Raw genomic sequence first — 15,854 nt, 5'->3', positions numbered from 1 at the left:
TGATAAGCAAACTGGTGTGGGTCATGTGATGCAGGGAGGCTGGCTGTGATGTGTGGTTTGACAAGCCGCTCAAAACACTTCATCACAATTGGTGTCAGTGCAACGGGGCGGTAGTCGTTCAGACAGGATACAACTGATTTCTTTGCTACTGGTATTATAGTGGATGTTTTGAAGCATCTGGGGACGATGGCCTGACTGAGGGAGATGTTGAAGATGTCAGTCAGGACATCTGCTAGCTCACCAGCGCAGGTTCTGAGCACACAATACTACCAATTTCAGCCATATGATGTACAATTTGTGCTTACTGGTGAGCTCTTTGAGTGGACTATCTCTCTCTCAATGACACAGCACTTTAAGCCCGACTATAATTCCTCAGTTCTGATTGGTGGATTAATGTTGAGCTATTTAACGAACCTTGATGTGTTTCAGGTTTAAACTCTCACTCAGTCTCTGTCTTTCTCCCAAAGACTCACGCACCTGTATGTTTGTCTTCTTCCCTTGTTCTCCTCCCCCTCTGTCTTCCTCTCCTTCTTCATACTCCTCTTCCCCATTTTTCACTTCTTCTACCTCTTCCTCCTCCTCTCTGTACATCTTCAAATCCCTTTCAACTCCACTTTCAAATTCTCCCACTCTCTTTTTTTCTACCTTGTACTTTTTTTTAAAAGTACGCTTTTAAAACTATTTATTAAAATGTATTAAAAAGTAAAAAACTGATTTACTCAACTATATTTATTTGATAACTTAAGTTACTGTGCAGATTCAGAATAATAATAAAAATGTAATCAACAAGTAATTATGATGTGACATTGTTGATAAGAAGGATGAGAACAAAATTCACAAGCTTCCTAGCAGTATATGTTGCCCCAGTGTTTCCCCTATATGTATGTAGCAGTGGTGGTGCATCGCTATTGAAACGTGACTGCTGCTGCTGGATTTAATTTTTTTAGGAGAGGAGAGGAGAGACTGGAAGTCTGCTGTCCGTTTTTCGACAGGCAGCTTGTACAGGGGCCGTCAGCTGCCTTTCAGGGAAACGCCAGGGCCAAAAAGCTCAGTCCATCTCAACTCCTCCATCCCTGCCAGAGACTGCATGTTTAGGGTCTTGACACTGAGTGTAGAGTGCTTTTTTCCCCACAGTCTGAAATTTGTCCAGGTGTGGAGTTGCAAACGACAGCAGCTGACCTTCTCCCTTCCTGCCACTCCCCCACAGCTGACCTTCTCCCTCCTGCCACAGTGTGATCTTCTGCAATCATTCTCAGGCGTTGAGGTTGAAGGAACTGGCCTGTGAGAGACCACTGAGTCGATCTCAACCTGCACAGCAAAGGTTCTATAGCTAAGCTATATAGCTGGACTGAGATAGGACAACCCTGTCTTAACCACTCGCTTTACAGGGATTGGCAGACTCAGCCCTGCCCCCATCTTTACCATACACTGAGCATCCCTGTATAATAGACTGACCCAAGCCAGAAAACCATCACCAATACCAAACGCCTTAAGAGCAGAAACCAAATAAAAGTGATCCATCCTGTCAAGCGCTTTCTCCTGGTCCAAAGAGACAAACCAAAGCCGACATTATCACGTTTACACACGTCAATTACATCATGATTGAGGAAATTGTTGTCCATGATTGTCCTATCAGGAATACAATAAGTCTGTACAGGATGTACAGTAGGTACTACTTTGTTGTGGCCGAGTTCACACGTGATTCTCGCGTGTGGAGGATCAATTGTGTTTTCATGAGAAGCGGCAATGTGCCCAAACAACCACCAGGTGGCATCTGTGAGCAGGAGGACGACAACATGCAGCAGCAGGGAGCAGTGACCATGAATGGGGAATGGACAGAGTTGCCTGATTTATGTTTCTGTTCGTTGTTGCTTAAATACAAGAATGTAGCTAATAATACCTCACCCACTCCACACCTCATTCCAACTCCTTCCTTCAGCCTGTCGCTACAGGGTCCCTCTAGCAAGGACAAACTTAGTGAAAAAAATCATTCATCTCATCCGCCATCAACATCATCAACAACTCACTATGATACGCCTTTTAAATTTCTTTTAAGGTCTTATTCTTTGTATTTTGTATTTATCTGTGATATTCCCATTTTATGTTTATCTGTTTTTGTTTTGCTTTTATGTTTAACTGTGGTCTTTTTTTGTGCACACGTCAAAGACCCTAAAGACATCTGAGGTTGTGATTTTGCTCGCTCGCTGCAGCCACGGCTAAGCGGAGGCAGAAACAATTACGCACAGCCTACAGAAGTTTCAACGTCCATACAAGCATTTAAGAAATGATTCTTATCAGTTCCATAATTCAGAGAGGATTTTTACTCAACGAAAAAATGTATGTTTCATTCAAGGGTACAAATAATGCTGTTATGTTCCTTAAATGGCCTGATTTAGTGATCAAAGTTTCATTTTCTTAACAATAAAGATGCCGTGTTCATCCATTCTAGTTCTCTTATGACTGCACGCCATTATGAAATAACTTCAAATCAAATCCTTAATCATTGATAAAAGTGCGTGCTTCCCCCACCCCTCCCAGCAAAAATCCCGCACCCCCTCTCAGAAAATAGTTCCGACGTCCATGAAGCCGGTGAATCAGATCAATAGAACGTTTTTTTTCTGGTTATCATCTATTGATATTCGGTACGCTACAGTTGTGGTGTCAGAATTTTATGTATTTTATGTACACAAGCAGGAAAGCTGGTGCTGCGGCCCGGCGGAGAATGAATGCTCATTTGCTCATTTATTTGCTCAAACTTGGAGCCATATGTGATCATAATGATGATGAGAAAAGAAAACACATTAACTAAAGGTACTGCCTATACTGAGATTCGAACCCATACTAGCGATGATTCTGCTTACTGAGGGAGCTGCTCTACCAGGGGAGCTATACATCAGTCATAATGCTCTCATGTGTCTTATGGATCACCGACCCGCTGCCCCAGCTGACACACATCAGCGTCTGGACATACGTGCTGCTGTCGTGTCTTCAACCTAAAAACTGATCTTTATACATTTTTTCGTTGAGTAAAAATCCTCTCTGAATTATGGAACTGATAAGAATCATTTCTTAAATGCTTGTATGGACGTTGAAACTTCTGTAGGCTGTGCGTAATTGTTTCTGCCTCCGCTTATTAGCCGTGGCTGCAGCGAGCGAGCAAAAACACAACCTCAGATGTCTTTAGGGTATCAGATATTATTATAGGCTATTCTTATATTTAAGCAACATCCAGTCAGGCCGTGATATAGGCTCACGGGGGCGGACTGGGACAATAATTCAGGTCGGCAACTTTACCAGTAAACAAATGTTCCTTAAAAAACAACTAATGTCCATATTTTAGCTCTACTGTAAAACAAAGAAAGCACAAGTGATTATCCAAGGTCACCCAGATAATTGAGGTGTCCCACCGCTGTGAAACAATCAGTCTGAATCAATCTGATACGGTTTAGCAGTCCCCCTCTCCATTCACTCTACCTGTAGCCTAAAACAGCGCCACTCTCCATTGCAGCTACATTGTGGTCAAATGTGGAATTGTCCCAAAATCGTTTGAGCTGCAATTCTGAACTATGCTTCCACCTAGTGGCTACAGTTGTCACTTATATTTCACGCGTTGCGTGAATCTCGCTCCCCGCGAGTGAAATGGCCACTTTGAAGTAGTACCTACTGTACAATTATTTCCAGGATGTCCTTGAGTCTGTTTGAAAAGACTATGGAAAGCACCTTGTAGTCTGTAAAAAGGAGGGCCACTGGCCTCGCATGCTGACAGAAAACAGGAACAGATCCTGTTCTGAATTACTCTAATAAACACTGTGTAAATCAGGTCCAATGATATTCCACAACTGTTTAAAAAAGTCAGTGGAAAGACCATCAATCCCTTGTGCCTGTCCTGATGCCATCTGGTTGACAGCAACTGTCAGTTTCTCCATTGCATGGCTCCTCATCTCGCCTAGACTGGTGGTCACTCTTCCATCTGGCAGTTCAAGGCAGGTCATCTGTTTCCTCTGAGCCACCGACCTCTCCAGGTTAAAAAAGAAAGAGGTTGGGGTATCCATGTCCTTTAGCTGAAGGAAGCAAGATCTTACAAGAGCTCCTTTCACTCTTTCCTGCAGGAAGGAGCTCAATGCCAACCTCTTCTCCTGCAGCAGATGGCCTTTAGTTGGATCTTGTGTCTCCCTGTAACCCCTCTTTAATGCTCTTTATGCTTGCTTCAAATTCCTGAACTGTTGCCTTGATCTTAGCAGTCAAATGGGAGGTGTACTGCTGGCAAAAAACACAAATCTGTGCCCTACCCACCTCCCACCACAGCTTCAAAGAACTGAAGTGTGCTTTCTTAAGTTTCCACCGTTGCCAGAAACACTTAAAGCTCTGGCAAAATATGCTGTCTTGCTTGTTGTTAAAGCCAGTAGGACTTCACCCTTTCACCCGGTGAGATTTTCAAGTGTAAACTAACAAAATGGTGGTCAGTGAAACCAACTGGGCTTATGTGACATTGAATTAGACTGGAGCTTAGGTTTTGGGAAATGTAGATCCTGTCGTGCAACACTGACCCTGTTGTTGCTGGCCCTCACCCATGTATATTGTCTGGACTGTAGATGTTTTACCATCCATGTGTCTAACAGATCCAGGTGTGTGATGATGTTATTAAGGGTCTGAAGTGAATGAGGATGAGTTTCCTCACTTGTCCTGTCTACAGTGAAATCTATTGTACAGTTAAAATCTCCACCAATGATGAGCTGATCCTGATGGTAATTCCTTAGCTCATTTTTCATGAGAGTGAAAAAAACCTACCTTTTCTGTTCCCTGATTTGGAGCATACACATAACAAAGCAGGACACATTAATATCTATACCTGCCCTTACAATGAGCAGATGACTCTTCACCATCTTAGTGGAGGATTAAACTGTTGCACTTGCTGTTGTTTTGAACAACTCCCACCATAAGCCCCAGTCTACTTCATCTGTTGGATTTGAATACGTCTCCTGAGCCATCACCGTGTTTCACTTTGAAGGACACCTTCAGTGTTTGGGATCCTTACACACCAAACTCACTGTTTCAAACCCGCTGGCAAACTTACTGAACCTCCGCAGTTCATTCTCTAACAGCTCAGTGTTAGAGTCAAATACTGAGGACCTTGTGAAAGCGTTGAAGCCAGTGAAGGTCATCATCATTGCACCACATATGAATGTATATGACAATAGGAAGTAGCAGTGTCTGACAATCGTTATTTGTTTTAGACCAAATTTTTAGTGTGGTCTACAATTAATATATGAATGTAATATGCAATTACTGGATGTTCTCTAGCGCCACATTGTGGACACATTGAGCAACATTTATCTCCTTTGTTCAGTGTCCAAAACGCATGAAAATTCAGAGCTGTGTCGCCCAGTTGGTGTCCAGCAAAGCAACCAGGGATGCTGCATACTCAGACGCGTGCAGGGTGCGAGGGCCCGCTCGATGCTGCTCGCAGCTTTAATGCTGAATTTATTATTACCTGCAATAGTAGTGTGATACTGGTACTAGTGTGACATCTCTGCTTTCTCACCTCGGAGGTCCCTGTTGAAGTCGTGCAGGCGGCGCACCTCCAGTTCCAGCTTGTTCCTCATGGTTTTTTCCAGGGCCTCCCTCTTGGAAGAGGACTTGGCAAGGTTTTCATAGGCCTCTGACACCAGCTGAATCTCTGTTTCCAACTGCCAACAGGCATTGGAGGAATAAAGAGAAACCAAGTGAAGACAGAATGAAAGTGATCGATGAACCTTTATTAAAATATTGTAGAATTAATTTCTCTACTGAGTATCCATTCATATCCAATCTCTTGACAAGGGTCAAAACTGGCCTGGTAGACAGCCATATGTTAGTAATCTGTGAGCAGGTGCAGCTTGGTACATCCCCTAAACACCATTAACAAATCATTAGCACAGATGTAAGATCACAAGAAAAAAAAAAATCTTGTTTGTCCAAAGCAAATGGTTGGATGAATTACTTCATTGTCACAGCTTTTTCTTAAGTATAGCTTTGCAAGGCAAAATATCTCATCAACAGCATGGTGCGCATGATACACACCTGCACCCCATACACCAACAATTTGCATTATGTGATACTGCTGAAGTAATTGATCTTTCTAAGACACAGATCCCATAGCTCCTTCTGAGGACATAGCCAGGGTTTAGAACTTAGTGAGGGCCAGAATTTCTTTCTTTTTTATGGAGCCGTTATCTGTCACACCTGACTCTGTTGCCTCATTCGTTTGTGAAAAAATCCAGTCAGGTTTCTCCTCATCTCTGTTCTTCATTTAGTCTCTCCTGCCGTTAGGTGTCTTATTGAGAGCTGTCAGTTAAATATGCAGCGACAGCGGGGAAAGACGCGGGCCGTGTAGCTGTTACTTTGCAAAAACAAGATGGTCTACAAAAGTAGGAAGTATAGGTAGTGCTCAAAATAACTACTTAAAGTAGAGTATGAAAGTACTAAAATTGACTTGAGTCGAGAGTTACTTCAGAAATAAAGAGAAAAAAGCACATTGCTGTCTTTTTATTTGATGTAGATCTGACTAATTTGATTATTTCAACCACTGATGGTCTTCTTCAGGTAAAGAGGTGAACAGACGTCTGTATTTGTTTTTTATGAAATGACAAATCATCATCGATTGGATCAAATGCACACATACAGTCGTGGTCAAAAGTTTACATACACTTGTACATGTAGAACATGTACATCATGGCAGTCTTCAGTTCTATTGATTTCTACAGCTCTCAAGTTTGGTTCAATAATGAATTTATTATAGGTTAGTAGCTTCTGAAAATGTGACCAAATGTGATGGCTGTAAAATATACATACAACAAATGAATGACAGATTTAGGTGATTATAGTAAGTTGTGTGAATCAAATTTTCTTTGTAGCATCTTAACTTCTTCTGAGTGATTCTGATTGATACCAGCTGGTGGACCTGTTTAATACAGACATTAGACTTTTCCGTCATACCGTTCATGCGGGCAAAAGAGGTCCCTCACGCCACGTGCAGCTGCAGCGTAAAGTGCCCCCCCCGGCGATGGCTGAAGGAGGCGAGCCCCCCAAACCTTTCCCCCCGTCTAGAAGGACCAAGTCGGCTGTATGGGAATACTTCGGCTACCGTAAAAAGCCAGACGGCCACGGCTTGGAGGAAGAAGGTCGCCCGACGTGCAAAACATGCTTGAGGACAGTGACAGCCCGAGGAGGCAATACATCGAATATGATAGAGCATCTACGGGAGCACCACCCATTGCTAAATTCAAGGTAAAGTTAATGTTGTCTTGAAATGAACGAGCGCATTAGCGTCTGACATTAGTGAAATGAGCTTGTTACAGAGGCAGATGGCAGTTACCAGATCTTATCTTTTCTATATCTCTGATAGTAACTTTTTATTTTTTTTTAAGGCAGATATGGTAACTAGCATGCTAAGATGGATCTATCTTAGCATGCTAGTTACCATATCTACCATATCTGCCTCTTTCATCAATCTTTATTGCTAAGATGGATAACACCAGCTAGTTTCTCTAACATGAGGTGAAGAAGAGAAGCACATTTGTAATGTTTTTTTTTTTTTACTTTAATGCTACAATTAAGTTTAGCTTGTATAACCTGCTGTGTCATTACAAATTCAGGTTAAATTCAGATGTCTGTCTTATTTTTTCTTTTTAGGACAGCAGTAGCTCTGGCAGCAACAGGGCATCCACCTCAAAAGCTGAAGGTCAGCCCACAATTCAGCAATCATTTGAGAAACAAGTCGCCTATGCACCCACATCAAAGCATGCTAAAGACCTGAACAATGCTGTGGCATACTTCATTGCCAAAGACATGATGCCCTTTCAAGCTGTGGAGAAACCTGGGTTTCTGAAATTGATGAAGACAGCAGTGCCACTTTACAAAGTGCCATCAAGAAAATTCTTCTCAAAGAATTAAATCCCTAAGATGTACTCCGAGGTCAAGGCTCATGTGCAGAAACAAGTGGCAAAAGGGGTGTGGTTTTCTGCAACAACTGATTTGTGGACTAGCAGTTGTGGTAGTGGCGAACCATACATCAGCTTCACAGTGCATTTCCTCTCTCCAGAGTGGGAGCTAAAGTCCTTCTGTCTAGAAACTATGTTTTTCCCAGAGGACCACACAGCTGAGCACATCTTAGAGTTTTTTGAAAACATGCTGCAGGAGTAGAACATCACAGATGGCAAATTGTCTACCATCACAACAGACAATGCAGCGAATATGAAAAAAGCATTTCATGACCAAACCTATGTTTGGCTTGGATGTTTTGGCCATAACCTTAACCTAGCTATAGCCAAAGCACTCAAAATTCAAAAAGTTGACACAGCTGTATGAGCGTGCAGGCGTCTTTTGTACAAGGTTTCTCTCGCAGCTGGAAGAGAAAAAGATAACTGAAGAAGCAGCAGGCAACCCTGGAAATTCCTGAAAAATCACTCATTCATGACGTAGTGACAAGATGGGGGTCCACTTTCAAAATGATTGAGAGACAGCAACAAGCATGTTGTGCAGTTCTTGCAGCAGACAGGAGCTTATGGCATTTAATGCCAAAAGACAATGATGTGCAAACTTTGGAGAGAGTCTGCCAACTCCTGGGGCCTCTCAATGACTTCACAGATTTACTTGGCTCTGAAACAAAGACCACCCTCTCCTCTTTGAAGCCTGTTATGGAACACATTACTAACCTACTGAATGAGAATGAGAATGAGGGAGATGATGCCCTAACAAAACAAATGATGGTAAAAAGGTAATGATGGATGATCTGCAACACCAATATTTTGTTACGATATGCTAGTGCTATTCCCCTCTGAGTCCGGGCTCGTTTGCTGTCAACATCCGGGGTCTGTAGGTTGATCTACTACCTCTGACCTGGAAGATGTCGTCTCTGAGCTGCGCGCGCACCCACGACAGCCCAGCTTGTTTACCTGTAGCTGCTACTGCTAGTTTGACCCCGGATGTTGATAACGGACGAGCCCGGACTCAGAGGGGAATAGCGCTAGCATATCGTAACAAAATATTAGTGAAATGAACTAGTTTCATGGCAGATAATGTGTTATATAGAGGCTGTGTGTCGATGCCCCGTTACTCGCATTATATGGATATATCGGCGCTACACTGGATCTAATTTCGTCCGAACGACGCCAAATGACACCAAAGTTATCTGGGTGAGTAAATGACCATATATTTTGCTAGAAAAAAGGTCCAGGTTGTAAAAAACGGTAGTTATCCTCTAAGTGATTGCATTTATTTGCATTTTGTGGTGTTGTTTTTTCCCACTAAAAATAATTCATTTATGTTGTGACTTGAGTTGCAGGTTTATCTTCAGTTAAAGGACTGCATTAAGGACTGCATTTATTTTTTTATGATTATTAATTTATTTAGAAATAATTCAGTAATTTTTTTTGTTATTTATTTTAAATACATATTTTCTAATATCATCATGTTCTATATATTGTTTAAAAATAAAAGACTGTTCAATGGAAAAGTTTTTTCCTTTTTTTGTTTTTAAATACAGACATTCAAAATACACATTTTAGAGCTGTAATCATAATACCGTGAAACCGTGATATTTCTGCCTAAGGTTATCATACCGTCAGAATCTCATACTGGCCCATGCCTAACTGCCACGATCAGGAAGAAAACACAAACTGTCACCTGCTGCTGAGAGAAAACTGGTCAGGATGGTAAAGAGTCAACCAAAAAGCAAGTCTGCAATGAATTAGAAGCTGCTGGAAGACAGGTGTCAGTGTCCACAGTCAGGTGTGTTTTACATCAACATGGGCTGAGAGGCTGCTGTGCAAGAAAGAAGCTCTTGATACAGACGAGGCACCTTAAGTTTGCTGCTGATCACATGGACAAAGAAAAAACCTTCTGGAGGACAACTCTGCGGTCAGAGGAAACAAAAACTGAGTTGCTTTACCACAATAAGCAGCAATATGTTTGGAGGAGAGACGGTGAAACCTTTAACCCCAAGAACACCAAACCTACTGTCAGGCATGGTGCTGGTAGTATTTTGCTGTGGGGCTGTTTTGCTGCCAGAGGATCTGCTGCTCTAAAGAAAGTAAATGGAATAATGAAGAAGGAGGATTCTCTCCAAATTCTTCAGGAAAACCTAAAATCATCAGCAGAAGATTGGGTCTTTGGTGCAGGTGGGTGCTCCAACAGGACAATGATCCCAAGCACACATCAGAAGTGGTAAAGGAATGGATCAATCATGCTAGAATAGAGATTTTGGAACGGCCTTCCTAAAGTCCTGACTTGAACCCCATGGAGAACATGTGGACTGTGCTGAAGAAGCAAGTCTGTTTCAGGAAGCCAACAAATGTATTTGAACTATACCAATCCTGTCAAGAGGAGTGGTTAAAAATTCAGCCAGAGGACGACCAGAAGCTTGTAGATGGATATCATAAACACTTAACTGAGGTGAAAATGGCCGAGAGACATTTAACTAAATATTAGAATTACTGTATGTATATTTTTGAGCCAGCAGATTTGGTCACATTTTCAGAAGACCAATAATAAATTCATTATTGAACCAAACTTCATGAACTTTTGTGACTAAGGAGTATGTGTTCCATTCATTCCATCCCAGAAACATGAGAGCTGTAGAAATTAGAGGTCGACCAATTAATCAGTTTGGCCAATTAATTGGCACCGATAGGACCTTTTGCAAACTATTGTTATCGGCTGAACCCGTCGATGGCTGTGCAGCCTCCACCGACCGCAGGGGAGTACTTCATCACCATCCATGGAGGATACGCTGAGTCACGTTAAACGTTGGAACAGCTGATATTACCAGAGGCATATGTATGTCGTAGCCAGACCTCTCTCATCTGACCCGTTTTCAGTTTATCTAGTCGCAAATATATAACGCAACACCATCACCTTGTCAATGATAGGGACAGGGCACTGAAGGCAGCCAGGCAGGCAGCAACAGAAACCATTCTGTTAATGTTACGTTACTTAATCCTGTACTTACCAATGTGTAGTTCTCTCTTCCAAATAATCCAGCCACGAAACTATCCATCCATTCATGAAATGAAATTGCACACTTTAGGATCCTCCTTACCCCGGGAACATGCACGAACATGAATGGTTTGTAAGAGTGGCATTTAACAATGTAATGGGATGAGCAACAGAAGTAATCGTAATCCACAAACAGACAGCTACTGCTAGCTTCTCAACTCAAATTAAAGACTGTGTCTTGCACATCTCTATAGTTACTCTATTTTACTAACGTTACAAAGTCAAAGTTTCACTGTAACTTATCACTGAGAGGGTGGGAGGGACCAGACAGGGCCCTAATGTTCAGTTCAACAGTTCCAATAAAGTTAATATCAAAGATTGTTCAATTTCGACAGGGTTAAATAATCGCCATTTTAATTATATATATATATATACACATATTTGTAATATCGTCTGATTAATCGACTATCAGGTTTTTCCTTCTCCCGACTATCGTTATTATATCGGCTTTTAAAAATCCACTATGGGCCGACCTCTAGTAGAACTGGAACTCAAGACTGCCATGATACATGTTCTTTACAAGTAGATATAAACTTTTAATCACAAATGTACACACCAGGACATTCTTCAGTTTGTATCTCTCAAGTGTGAAGAAAATATTAAATTATTATATACTCCATTAAGTTAAAATGATATTGTTTGCTTGTTGTCGCCTATATTATACAGTATTATGATCTGACTATAAATTACCAAATTGTGTGTATGTGCGTAATAGACCATGACTGTTATGCCAAAAAAAGTAAATCTAAAGAGAACCAACATGTAACAGTGTCCTTAAACTTTGACAAATCCAGTACAGATGTCATAATACCCACTTCCCATCTCAGACAACCCCAGATCAGATGCTATCCCACCCCCCACATCTGGTCTGTCCAATCACATGAAGACAACAAGATTGGCGATGTGTCTACATCAGTCTGTTATCTTCCTAAAAATGTCCTATAACAGATGACTCATGTCTTCACTTTTACCTTAAGACCTTCTGTGGCTGAAACATTACATCAGTAGTTTGTCTTTTTTTGGTGTGCATAACGAGGTCTCTGCTTTTCTCTTCAACACAACACCACTGAGCGTGACTAATTAAATGCACATGTTAGCGTGAATATTTCGCTACATTACAGCAAAAAGCAGGAGTGATAGCAGTTTTCAAGCATGTACGGTGTTTATACATTAAACGTATACGTTTAAACACAACAGACACACTTATTGCTCTCCGTCAGCTCGGTGCTCTGATGACTTCACAGCTGCAGCCTGCTGCACTGTGCACTGGTAACTCATCTGTAAATATTAGCGGTCAGTGCGATTTGAAAACCATCCTCCTGCAGCAGCTTCTGTCTTTATGCTGCTTTGAACAGTCATGTGGAAGAGTGACTGTGGAAGAATAAGACCTGGGACCAGCTGACCAACTCTTACTAAAAAAATCTGTCAATAGTGTCATTTTTAATTGAGAGGGAATGGGTTCATAAAAACATGCTCTGTTGCCTTAAAGGTAGGTACATGTATTAATTTATCACATTAATTTAGCAGACACTTTTGTTACAATGTATTTCCTTGGCATCAGATGTGATGCACTAGTTATTGTTGTGTACTATTTATATTTCAGTATAATTGTATACAGTGTTTTTCGTACAAAATTCTTGCTTAATGTTAATATCCCTCTGCTAATGCTGAGCAAAGAGACCAAGTCTGTGGAATCGGAATTTTATACTAAAAAGCTTGGGAGATACCCATTTTAGTTTTTCTAACTTAGACTGCTTAAGTCTCATATTAGCTTCAGATGAACTTTAGAGTGCCTTTTTTAACAGAACAAGACTGTGGGTTCTGTAATCTCTTTGTGAACACTATGGACAAGAGGAACAACTATATCGATCAATAAACCCTTGCAGTGTTCATCTGAGCATTTCAATACTGTTGTAAAAGATTAGAAACTGAACCAATTCTTTAAAGCTCTCCTGCAGAGGATGTTACCTTGTGCAACTTGTTGACTTTCTCGCGGCAGGCTTCAATCTCCTGCCTCAGCATCCTGTTCTCTTCCGTCAGCACATCCACCATCTGGTGGGCACGTGTCATCATAGCAAAGTGTTCACCCTGCAGGTGGGAATAGGAGTGCGGGTTTGGAAAATGTCCGACTTGGACCGGTGGCTGAGGCTGGTGAGGTGGAGGTCCTTGGAACTGTTGTTGTTGCTGTTGTAGCTGATACTGATGGTGCTGCTGCTGCTGATGGTGAATCCTTGGGGTGGAGCCATAGGGGTCATGAGGGAAACCATGACCTCTTGGTGGGTGAATGGACCCCGGATTGAAGGACTCACCTGCTTGGTGGGAACCAGAACTCTGTGGGCTGCGGGGCCCCATGCTTGGGATGGAACCTCCCTGGGTCAGAGGGTACTGCTGAGGGAAGGAGGGATGGGAAGGATGGGAGGGATGGGAGGAATGGGAGGCACTGAGCATGCTGCTTAGGATGGAGGACTGGGTCCGGGACAAGGAGCCCATAGAGGTGACGGAGGAAGTGGGACTGTGCTGGTGAAGGGGCCTCTGCGAGTGAACCGAACCCTCCTTACTGGACCTAAGGAGAGATCAGCCGTATGATCACATGGTTCTCAACCTCAGCTTGTATCTTGTGTTGATGTACAGAATACTTGTATACATGTTTTCACTATCAGTGTTATAGGCTTGTTGTCTATTCATTTCACTCAAATTCTATTAAAAAAACAAACAGAGAAACAACCAAAAAACATCTGAGTGATGTGGACAGTGGATGCTTTTTTGATTGTGTTGTCGTGTGTCTTTAGTTGTCAGCCCTATAATTAACAATAATTAGAAATATTTGCATTTGCAATTTTTGCATTTGTATATCAGCGGATTCTGATTTCTCCAATATAGCGGCAGCACAGACAATTAGCAGAATATACAGCACCTAACCATGTTTTTTCAGTCTGACACTACAATGGCATCAAAGATCAGGAGAAAATTAACTTTGTTTGAGACCTGTCTCTGCCTCAGCATCACACTCTCATGAGATCTGGAGAAAGCATATTAAGGTTACAGATGAAAATAAGTGGCAAAAGAAGGCACAAACATAACATTTCTGACTGTAAATAGTGTTGTGTAGGTTTGACATGAACAATTAATAGCCCCCAGTAATGTGTTAGTGTTAAAAATGTAGAAATAGGAGTGGGCCAGAGAGGTGACCACGCCCACTTAGGAGACAAGTTCCATTTCATACCACTGGCACAGCTTGTAATGGGTCATCTGTGTTGTAGAGACTCTTTAGTGCAAGTTGTTTGGACACATAACACTTTTAATAAACTTTACATAAACAAGCGAACAGTGAGATGCGATGAGACTAGTGAAGTTTCTGGATTTAAATCATTTAAAGTCCCTCTCCTGGCATTAATTAAACATACTGCACATTTAATTATGCAAAGTTACGCTAATATGCCAATTGAACCATATTCTAGCCCTGCCCCTATTCAAAATCAGCTGGAATGTACCTGCATTTTTTGAAAGTAGGCAAACTCAGAACGCAAAACGCAGTTAATAAGCTACATCTACACAGCTGGTGTCTTCTGAATACAGCTCGTTTCCCAGCAATGTTATGTTAATGAGATGGAATGCCCCACCATGGACATTGACAGGATTGGTTCCTCAGGTTTGTGACATATGAAACCCTGGCTGTCTGAATCTGTTTTTTAAGACTGTCCTTGGTACACTGCAATTCTAAAGCAGAAATGCTCAGCCATGGCATTGAATGGTTATTTTGCTCATGATATGTGTTTAACAATATAGAAAAACAACATTTGGATAAGTTGACAAGGTTAAAAACTTGATTTTAATTGAATGGGGTTTTTAATTTATTAATTTATTAGTTGCTGCTGCTGGAGTCTGCTCAGCGTGTTATAAGACAAAGGGAAACAACAACAGTCAACCAAACATTCTCTAAAATACTAAGTTAAGTACTGTACTTTTGTCCCAGAAGAGGTGTACTTATTGCACTAGAATAACTGTGTAATAAGTAGTATGAAATTATGTCCAAGGACAGTTATTTCACTGTGTTATTCCTAGGGTTGTCAAAATGAATGCGTTTAACTGGAAGAACCTGTAGGCTGTCTGGATGGGAAGTTCGAGTATACAAAAAACAAAGATGGAATAATCAATAAACACGCCGTGAATTGCACACGCTGCAGAAAGTAGTTTTCTCTTCACCGAAGCACTTGAAGCTTAAAGTACCATCTCAACGCTAAGCATGTCTTTGTCGGGGCTTCAAGTTCTGGTGCAACGCCAGCTTGCGTCCAACCACCCTCTCCGAACGCAGGGCATTAAGTAAGTCTACCTCTGACAAGTTGACTAATACAATTGCCAAATGGATTGTAGACCTATTAATATGGTCGATGACATGGGCTTTGCAGAAGTTTTGAAAGTCGTGTCTCTACAAGCCACGTCAAGAGGCAAAGTAATGACTAAAATCCACGAGCTCTACAAAACTGAAAAGAAACAAAAGGAAGAGGATTTGGCTGACGTGGAATATGTTGGAATTCAACGCTGGAAATGGTCAAGTGTCTAAACCGCAATCAAGCAGCAATAAAAGCAACCCTGGACCAACAGCACCACAAAGTAGTTATGCTGACGCCACCAGAATGGGACAAACTGCAGAGACTCTCTCTCTCTGTGTGTGTGTGTGTGTGTGTGTGTGTGTGTGTGTGTGTGTGTGTGTGTGTGTGTGTGTGTGTGTGTGTGTGTTATATAATATATTCAACCTCTCCCTACAACATGCCACTATTCCAACGTGCCTGAAATCTTCCACCATCATTCCTGTGCCATCG

The 15,854-nt window shown here is 41.7% G+C and overlaps 1 protein-coding gene across 3 annotated transcripts in view; it reads right to left on the bottom strand.

Moving 5' to 3' along the window:
• amot (angiomotin) overlaps positions 1 to 15,854 on the bottom strand; it is an 86,195-nt gene that overhangs the window by 34,853 nt on the left and 35,488 nt on the right. For all 3 annotated transcript variants that reach the window (XM_084372880.1, XM_084372881.1, XM_084372882.1), the window contains 2 exons: positions 13,003 to 13,597; positions 5,543 to 5,687 (listed from right to left, as the gene is read on the bottom strand). In XM_084372880.1, coding sequence (XP_084229006.1) covers positions 5,543 to 5,687; positions 13,003 to 13,597 — 740 coding nt within the window. The remainder of the gene's footprint in view (positions 1 to 5,542; positions 5,688 to 13,002; positions 13,598 to 15,854) is intronic.

Source organism: Pagrus pagrus (genome assembly GCF_965226575.1).
Source record: "Pagrus pagrus genome assembly, chromosome: 14".
In the NCBI taxonomy this organism is placed as follows: Eukaryota; Metazoa; Chordata; class Actinopteri; order Spariformes; family Sparidae; genus Pagrus; species Pagrus pagrus.
Note: the sequence above shows the minus strand (reverse complement) of the source record. Positions and strands in the feature narration are given on the sequence as shown.